Here is a 10,213-nt window from a genome sequence, read left to right as displayed (position 1 = left end):
AGTTATAATGTTTGTAAGAAATGTAGCAAAAGATAGCATATGTAAGTTCCTGCTACATTGAGTTTTTACGACCAGCTGAAGTCGTTATCTAAAAATAACACCATCAGCACCAGTGAATATTAAGTTACGTTCACATAAAGAAATGCAAACCCAGACACAGAAGTAAAATAGTTTTTATTGTCACAAGTGTACAATATCCCTGGTTCAAAGTTAACAAGGAAATACATTTTTAAATACAACAGCATGTTGAAACATGCTGAAAAAAATTTTATGGGCTCCATATCAAGAGGGTCTCACAAAGGTTCTAAAAAAAATTGTACACGGGTGCCGAATGCTACACAGTGGTACATAGATCAGTTTCAGAATGTATTGCTTTAAACTTATCTAGAAGTTAAATTTGTAAATACAAATTTAGTCAGAATTTTTATGTATTAGGTCTTACATGGTGTTACATTTTTAAAAATATAAACAATAGAAATTGTTAAAAATATGGTCATTTTGCATACATTGCAATCTTAAGTGTAAAACTTAGAATGTTTTTTTTAAAAATGGCATTCATATGTAGTTGTGTTAATTGAGTGTTCCAGTTCATTTATTATGTGTGGAGAGACAGCATTTGAGACATATGGTGATATTAAGTTATTTGATTGGTTGAAGAAGTCATGTGACTTGAGACATGGTGATACCAAGTTATATGATTGGTTGAAGAAGTCATGTGACTGACCCAGTATGCAGCATTGAGGCACGTGACACTGGGCAGTGTGTGGTAGACAATGATTGGCATGTACTGACATGTGTCACTGACAGTCCTCCCTTGCCAGATTTGTCAATGTCATTCCTGTCATGTCAAATGTCACACTGACATTCCTGTCATGCCAAATGCTTTCACAACTTCTAAAACCAGTCCATTTTTTTGACTAGATGCTTTTAGTTACATGTGATCTATCACTTAAATGAAAACCACTAATATTACACCACTTGTGTGATACTGTTTGAGATTCTCTCTGACTAACGCAGCAGCTACAAATTTCTATAGAAAAAACCATCCAGGAATCTAAATTAAAGGGGCGTGGAGCAAGTGTTTATTGCTTTTTATAGAAGAGCTGACTTTATTTTGCGTCTTAAAGCAAAGGTTGGAATGTCAACAAGGGACGTAGTTTGTTGTGAAATATAACAATAACAGAGGACATTGCAGCAATAGCTCAAGAATGCGATAAAAATAACTATGCCTAGTACTATTACCGAAATCAATTTTTAAACTGTTTTAAGTTTTAAAAAGCAAACATTTTCACTCATAACAATACATCCATTTGGGTAATTTTAAAATATTTTCCAAAATTAAAAGAAAAATCATTTTTAAGTTTGTAAATTAAAACTAGGTATTATTAATACCCAAATGACTAATTTTATTTTAGAAATAAAGAATTTCCATTGATTTAATAAAATAAAAAAAATAAAAATTATCAACCAAGGGAGCGAACTGTTAAAAAGAAAACACCTATTAAGATTAACAGCGTTATTTCCCTTTAACGCTTTCCAACAATGTATTTTAAAGTGTAAATATAAATGTACATACAATGTGATATATGTATTTAAATACCTGGGCTAGTTCAACGATATGTCGGATTAAACTGTATGTACAGAATATATACTTGCAATGTCATGACGTCAAAAAAAAATTTCGCCCATTCATGACGCCACATACGTTTGCATTGCCATGACGTCACACCGCTCCCAACATTTACTTATTCATCCTCACTAATCCATTCACAAACATCCGATCCGCATTTATTTTCCCCAGTCACGTGATAGTCCCGATGTTTACTCCATCCCTTTGTAAACTTTGAGCCTGCACATCATGTTGATAAACTTGTGGAGGTCAATGGTCTTAGAGTCCCCGGCTGTGGTACGTAGAAACATGGCGATCTCGTCGTCGGATAGCTTCCCCTTCCCGCTGTCTGCTGCCCGCAGCTCGTCGAAGGCCTTGTCGATGTCCACAGTACCGGAACCTTCCTGTTCCAACTTCCGGAATAGCTCGATCATGTCATGCGCGCTGTGGAGCAAATCAAGGTCAACATTAATGAAAGGACAGCCTAAACATTGTTTTATTCTAAATTCTAATTAGAATACAGGTCTGATAAATGAAAATTAAAAAAAAAAAATTATGTTACTTTGCTTCAATGTTGCTTTTAGGCATAGCTTGGGGGGGGGGGGTTGAACGAACTATATTTTATACAGAAAGTATATACTTTTACCAGTGTCCCATAACCCCTCCCCCCCTCGGCAGCCCACACCCCCGAGAAAAAAGTCTGAAAGAAACTCTGCTTTGCTTTAAAAAAAAACTTTGATTTTGACAAGATTTTCTTACAAGGCACGAGATAAGTTTAATAAAAAAAAACAGACAAAAAAAGATTTAAGGGAATGGACGGGTCTAATACTAGGGGGGGGGGGAACTAATGACGTCATTGGGTATAGAATCATGGAGACAGCTGGTCAAAATGACCATTGTAGCATCCAGACTATGGAGGGGATGGATTGATGTTTTCTATAAGGTTTATTAACAGTCTACACAGACATGAGGTGGTAGAGAACGCATTTACCACGCAAATTCTGTGTTCAAATATTTTTTAACCGCTAGATTTATTTGAGTCAATCAAGCACTATGATGCATGTAGCGTTTTTTTTTTTTTTACTTTCACCAACATATTAAATCTGGCATTGATAAAGGTTGCCTAGATACTCTAAAGACCAAGCTTTAATGTTTCAAGGTTTAATCCGAAGAGGGAATCCGAACTATTTATAGCAAATTTTTTTTTCAGGTGAGCAAAGCACGTTCATCATGAAAGAAAAAGAAAGTTCTATAAATAGTTTATACGTAGGATGTAGGTAAACAAGAAATCATGCTCAATGCATGTGGAGAAACCCATTCTATAAATAGCAAATCATTCGGTTTTTTTGTGTGAATGAGCATGCTCGGTGTAATCCACACCAGGAAACCCCTGTGCTATAAATAGCTACTCACTTGGCACCAATCGTCTGGTAGAACTGCCGGAACTCCCACAGACTAAGCACGTCGTTGTGATCTTTATCGAAGGCCTGGAAGAAAATCTCAGCCTCGCTTTCGGTGAGGTTGAACTCGGTCATTAGCATATTCATGGCTTCCGGTTTCTTGAGCCGTCTGGCGAAGCTGACCTGGTACTTGGCGAAGATGGACAGAGCTTCATCTCTGGGGGGAAGAAAATAGGTCATTAGTAATTAATTAATTGTCGTGGTTCCCTGTGGAGCGTAAGCCAGCACCAAATCAGCGCCGTACATCATTGTTTTGGGCGAGACGCTATGTAATACATCAATAGAGGAATTTACAAACTTAACTGGGCTAGACTTCTCCATCCTTAACGAGTCTGGCATTGACTCGTATGGAAATTTTAATGAAGTGTATGGAAATCTTAATTTGGGTTTAATTTGGGTATTGTACCATAGTTATCACAAGTGTTATCACTAAAACATAACTTTAAGTATAGTTTATTACATTTCAAGAAGCTTACATATTCTTCTAATGTAAATCTTTACATCCATACGGGTTAGTGACCCCTGGGGTTAATGACCTCTCTGAAGGTACCACACTGTAGGTGTTGGACGCCAACATGGCGGAAGTTAACATGCAGGCAGGTGAGAGAAAGAGTAACCGGATGTTGTAAGAGGGGCAGGGCCACAATGGTGCGGTGGTGACAATGATCCTCCCCCCCCCCCCATTACTCCCTCCTCCATAGACATAGCCACCGAAGTTGTTTAGGCGACCACAATACCACCCCCACACACCCCCACACACCCCCACACACCCCCGGACAGACACCCTCACACAAACCCACAGACACAAACACATGTACTAATCACGTGACATCATTAGCACTGTTGCGGTGACAAGCCCCCACAACTTGAACATGACAAAAAACGTGTTACTGAACTTGACACTTGACAGCTGGAAGTGGGGTTGTCAAGGTGGCGGTCGTGGTACAAGGGTAAGGGGTGGGGGAGTGGAGTAGATGGGTGGGGGTGGTAAATTTGGTGGGTCATGTGGGGGGGGGGGTAGAGCATTGGTTAGAGAGATGGCATTAGGTAAAGACTCACTAAAGACTGATGGAGTCAAATGACTGCTTGTAGAAAATTGTGTTTTGAGGAATGAAAAAGCGAAGTAGATGTTGAAGATTTAAGTGAGGGGGGGGGGGGGGGGGCTAAGATGTTTGGGATATACGTCAGCACATTAGATTATATATATATATATATATATATATATATATATATATATATATATATATATATATATATATATATATATATATGTAGCTAGGGTGGGCCTAGCTACTAGTCACAAATCTGATAACGAACGATAAGCCGAGACGCAGTATTACAGTCTGACGCAACCGATAGCAGGTGGCTTATTGGATCGGACTGATAACAATCTCAAAGCCAACGCGTGCTATTTTGGGAAACGGTACGAGGGGATTCAGACGGCCTGTCAACTTTGATTGATAGGATGCAGATGTTGATGACACGGACTGTACGTTAGAACTGCGCAACTAGTGGTCGGAGACATCGAGTACAAGTATCGATTACGGAGGAATACAAGTACGAAGATGAGTACGAATACAAGGGATAAATAGGAGGGGACGGCTGAACTCGTTCTCTTCCCCTCTCTTCATCGCTCGCTTTAGATCAGTCAGTCTGTGTGACATATCAAGTTGGAGATAGAACGGGTTAGCCGTATTTTGTGTTAAGAAGGACGATAGACATGTGGATTCAGTTATATGAAGCCTAGTGAGGACTGTTAGGGGTCAGTTGATTCAGACTATTATTGTGAAGCATTCCTGTTGATTCATTGTGTTATTTTGAAGCATTTCTTGATTCATGTAATAAAAGGATCAATAGCGAACCTGCATCTTCGAGTATTTCTACTGTAGTCGATGTTGTGTAGCATGAGTGGTTAAACTCGTTACATTTGGCACTACAGGCAAATAATCTCGTAACATGTGGCGTTGCGAGCAGGGTAACTGTTCGCTCGTTACAATTGGCGTCGTCGGACAGGATAACTGCTCGCTCGTTACAATTGGCGTCGTCGGGCAGGATAGACTCGGGGAAGGTCACAATTGGCGCTGCGAACAGGATGAATTCAACTAGACTTGCCGAGTTAGGCACCCATAGTCAACCTTGTGCATAACTGTGTTTAGTGTGTGTGTGAATTCTGACATTCAGGAACTGTGAAAATCGAGGAAAATTTTTTTCATATACACACGGTAAGAAAGAACTCTTTTGTTTTACTTACGGAATAAAATGTCTACTCTGGACGAGAAGCAGACCCATATAGTGGTCCTACCCAGAGAGTCCTACATTAACAAATTTTACGGGGACGGTGATCCAACTTTAACCAACAGGTTCAGTGAAGAGGTCAAAGCGGCCTGGGCCTCGAGAAGCATGTCACCAGAGGAGAGATTAAGACTGCTGATGGGCAGTATAGGAGAGACGGTTAGGGCAGAGGTCAAATGCCACGATAAAACCATCCAATCAGATCCAGATAAGGTGCTGGATCTGATTATGGAGACCTTTGGGGAGAGACGGTCGGGATCGCAACTGCTAGCAGGGTTCGTAGGCTTAAGGCAGAGATTGGCGGAGAGTGTGATGGAGTACTCACACCGGATGAACAGGGCCTTTGATTCGGTAAAGGTCAAAACACCTGACATTGATGTGCGCCTACTGAGGGACCATTTCATCGAGGGGCTGGCAACCCCGATCCTAAGAAGAGAGTTGGAAGAGGAGGTCCACAAAGACCCGCAGTTGACCTTCCTTCAGGTCAGGAACTCAGCGATCCGCAGGTCCGAGGATGAGGACCAATCGAACTGTTCGGTGGACAAAGTCTCTGTGCCTGAACAGAGACAATCCCCACCCACAGGGGCCGACACGATGGAGACCATGATGGCTCAACTGTTGGCCCACCTAGATAAGGTTGACCAACGTTTGGAGAGGTTAGAAAGCAGGTCAACAGCTGAGAATCAGGAAAAGAACGGGACAAAACAGGGACGGGTTGGACGGCCGCGTCCTGCCAAGCCATCACTCCAATGGACGGCCGACGGCCGACCAATTTGTTTGTCTTGTTCACAACCCGGACATATGGCACGGTACTGCCAGGGAAACGGTCGTCCTCTGTAAGGCAGGGCCAGGCTACAGAGGGGCGAGGTTATGGCCCAAGAAGCAAAATGATGGGAGTCTGTCCCGAAATGGTGATTACGATTGGGGACATCGCGGTGAAGGCAATTGTGGATACAGGCTCCCAGGTGACGACAATTACGGAACAATTTTACACCAAATGGATGAAAGGAAAAGACAATAGGTTAAGGTGTGACACAAGCATGCGCCTGACGGCAGCTAATGGATTAACCATTCCATACTGTGGTTATTTTCTGGCGGATGTCGTGGTGGCGGGACATAGGTTGAAGCAGGTTGGGGTGTTCGTTACGAAACACAACCTACAGACAAATGTGTCAAATATACCTTGCCTGTTGGGCATGAATATTCTTGGCCAGTTGCCAGAATTTCTTACAAATATTGTCGGATCGCCCACATCAGATCGGGGATCCAAGTTGGCCAGGTTTGCCAAGACCAGAGGAAGGACAGCAGTCCCGGCAAACACGGTCAAGGCAATCACATTACAAATCGGTGATAGAAGTGTAAATGGCGATGTGATGATAGAACCATGTGGCGCCGCACTGAGGGCAGGCGTCGTGTTACTGCGGACATACACATCAGCGGAAAACGGACTAGTTCAAGGGTTGGTAGCTAATGTTTTGGATGAGGAAATTTTTATACCGCCTAACACTCTGGTAGGAGTACCACAGAACGTCGAGGTACAAAGGTCGGCACAGTGCATCGAACTGATCAATACCAGCAGTAATGAAGTAACAATTAGGTCGGTCAATGTGACGGCCGAGGTGAAGAAAGAGGATGGCCGATCATATACATTCCCGGAAACTGAGGACCCAAAACTAAATGAATTGCTGAATAAATACAGTGATATATTTGCCTCGTATGAGGGTGATTTGGGGTACACGGAAGTAATCAAACACCAGATACCCTTACTACAAGACAAGCCGGTGGCGCAACCCTACCGAAGATTACCACCAAGTCACTACTCGGCGGTGAAAGCACACCTGAATGATCTACTAAAAAAGGGAATTATTACAACCAGTACAAGCCCGTATGCGGCACCGATAGTAGTGGTAAAAAAGAAGTCAGGGGAGATAAGACTGTGTTGTGATTACCGGAAATTGAACAATATCACAAGAAGGGATGCATTCCCCTTGCCTCGTATTGATGAGTGTCTTGATGCGTTGGGGGGAGCAAGATTTTTTTCTACCCTGGATTTGGCTAGTGGCTACCACCAAGTGGCCATGCACCCCAACGATCAACATAAAACGGCATTTATTTCTCCACTGGGACTGTACGAGTGGACCCGTATGCCGTTTGGTTTGACTAATGCACCTGCTACATTCCAGCGAGTAATGCAGAGTGCTATGAGTGACTTTCTATTTCAAATAATGTTGGTGTACTTGGATGATATTCTAGTTTACTCAAAAACTTGGGAGGACCATCTAAAAAGATTAGAACAAGTGTTTCTCCGTCTTAGGGAGATAGGAGTAAGGCTGAACCCAGACAAATGCTGCTTTGGTCTGAAATCGGTACATTTTTTGGGTTATGTGATTTCGTCGGATGGCATCGCCACTGACCCAGATAAAATTGCAGCTGTTAAAGAATGGAAACAACCAACAACTACGGTAGAGGTCAGATCATTCTTGGGCTTTGCTTCCTATTATAGAAAATTTCTACCTGGTTTTGCAAAAATTGCCGCACCGTTGCATGACTTGGTAAACAAAATGACAAAGAAACACAGTAAGGAGAAAAAGAAAGGTAAAACACACCGGATAGGTGAATTATGGACTGATGAATGCCTGAACTCGTTTAAGCTCTTGAAAAAGGCTTTGACAGAGGCGCCGATATTGGGATACGCGGACTTTGACAAACCATTTCGGTTAGAAATCGACGCCAGCTCTAAAGGTCTGGGAGCTGTGCTATCACAACAACAAAAACAAGGTTTCAGGGTTATTGCGTATGCCAGTCGAGCTCTGAAGGAATCAGAGAAGAACATGACAAATTACAGCGCCATGAAACTAGAACTTTTGACATTAAAATGGGCTGTGACTGAAAAATTCAGGGACTATCTATTAGGTGCTAAATGTGTGGTATACACTGACAATAACCCCTTGAGTCACCTAAAGACAGCAAAGTTGGGATCCATCGAACAGCGATGGGCAGCAGAATTGGCACTCTTTGACCTGGAGATAAAATATCGCCCGGGGCGGTCCAATGGCAATGCGGACGCTTTATCAAGGAATCCTTACGAGAGACCGGGTGATGAGGAAGAAACGCTGACAGGAATATGTGAGGTCAGAGCGTCAACAGATATCCCTCATGGGGTACAAGTGATGCAAAACGGGCAGATCGGGGTGGAGCACATATCCACAGAGCCCGGACATATGGACAGTAGTGATTTTAATTGCCTTAATCACAAAAAGATAAGAGATGCCCAGAGAACGGATAGTGGCTTACAACCGCTATTGAAATACGTCCAGGAACAAAAATTCCCAGGAAGAAGGGAAAGAGAACAATTTGGTCGAGAAACAAAGAAAATACTGAGTCAGTGGGACCGTCTCAGTATAGAGGATGGTGTTCTCATGCGGAGAATTCATGACCAAATTGATGGGACAATACACCAGGTGGTGGTGCCTGGACAGTTACGAGAAGAAGTGCTAAGGTTGGCACGTGACAGGGCAGGACACCAGGGTCAGGACAGGACGCACAAAATATTACGACGGAGGTGTTACTGGCCCAATATGGAAATGGAGGTCAAACGCCATTGTGAGGCTTGTGTGAGGTGTCAGCATGCGAAAATGCCAGTTGTCAAAATGAGACAGCCATCAGGACACCTACTAGCGACAAAACCACTAGAGATTGTGGCTATGGACTTTACGTCGTTGGAGCAATCATCGGATGGGACGGAACATGTGTTGGTAATGACTGATGTATTCACCAAATGGACTGTGGCGGTGCCCACACGAGATCAGACTGCCAAAACAGTGGCAAAGGTCTTAATAGAACATTGGTTCATCAAATATGGCATACCAAGACAATTACACTCTGACCAAGGAAGGGCTTTCGAGTCAGAAGTAATTAACCAACTGTGCAGCCACTACGGGATCAACAAATCTAGAACAACCACATTTAATCCGAAAGGAAACGGACAGTGTGAACGGTTCAACCGCAGCATGCATGATTTGCTGCGTACGCTAGAACCTGAACAAAAAAAACGTTGGCCTGATTTTCTCCCAGAGTTGGTATATCTATACAACTGCACACCCCATGCCACAACCGGCTTTTCGCCATACATGTTGCTGTTCGGACGGGAGGCTCGACTCCCTCTTGATTTGTTCCTAGGAAAAAGGGAGAGTATGACTGGCTCATACACCGCACTGGAATATGTGAATGAACATATGAGAAGAATTAGAGAAATGTACAGGGTAGTACAGGAAAGACTAGAACATGAAGCACGGCGAAGGGAACCGCCGGTACAGACGAAGGACCCGCCACTCAAACTGAATGACAGGGTATTACTGCGTAGCCACCCGTTAGGCAGAAACAAAATCCACGATCTCTGGGGACAGGAGATATGGCAAGTCGTGGAGATGCCTAAAGTAGCAGGTGGCCCCTTTAAGATAAGACCCATCGATCACGCCAAACCGGATCGGTGGGCGAATATTGCTCAATTAAAGAAATATTGGAATAGGCAAGAAGAGCAGTTACACACAAGGAAATCCAAGACAATTAGGGAACCGGAAACTATAACGGAAATTCACATACCCATCCCGGAACCATATCACCATCAACAGAACAACCGCGATATACAAGTGGAGGATAACGGCAACAAAGAGGATCCCGTTCCTTCCAGAAGCAGAGAGACAGTAGACCATCAGATAAGTGGTCCGCGGAGAAGTTTGAGGAACAGAAGGAAGACGAAATTTTTTGTCAGCAACCATCAAGTCTTTCATGGTCGCGCTGGTATGAGAACAGACGGTGCAAAAACCTATAAAACTGAACTGGTGAAGGCACC

The 10,213-nt window shown here is 43.0% G+C and overlaps 1 protein-coding gene across 2 annotated transcripts in view; it reads right to left on the bottom strand.

The window, feature by feature from the left end:
• Nucleotides 1-157: 157 nt before the first annotated feature.
• The window catches only part of LOC131948340 (uncharacterized), a 31,209-nt gene continuing 21,153 nt past the window's right edge, over nucleotides 158-10,213 (bottom strand). For both annotated transcript variants that reach the window (XM_059309917.1, XM_059309916.1), the window contains 2 exons: nucleotides 3,023-3,226; nucleotides 158-2,053 (listed from right to left, as the gene is read on the bottom strand). In XM_059309917.1, the coding sequence (XP_059165900.1) occupies nucleotides 1,822-2,053; nucleotides 3,023-3,226 (436 nt within the window). In that variant the 3' untranslated portion in view covers nucleotides 158-1,821. The remainder of the gene's footprint in view (nucleotides 2,054-3,022; nucleotides 3,227-10,213) is intronic.

This window comes from Physella acuta, unplaced genomic scaffold (genome assembly GCF_028476545.2).
Source record: "Physella acuta isolate Inbredline_101_S28 unplaced genomic scaffold, ASM2847654v3 ptg000640l, whole genome shotgun sequence".
Classification (NCBI taxonomy): domain Eukaryota; kingdom Metazoa; phylum Mollusca; class Gastropoda; family Physidae; genus Physella; species Physella acuta.
The sequence above is the reverse complement of the archived record's forward strand: the minus strand, read 5'-3'. Positions and strand labels throughout refer to the sequence as shown.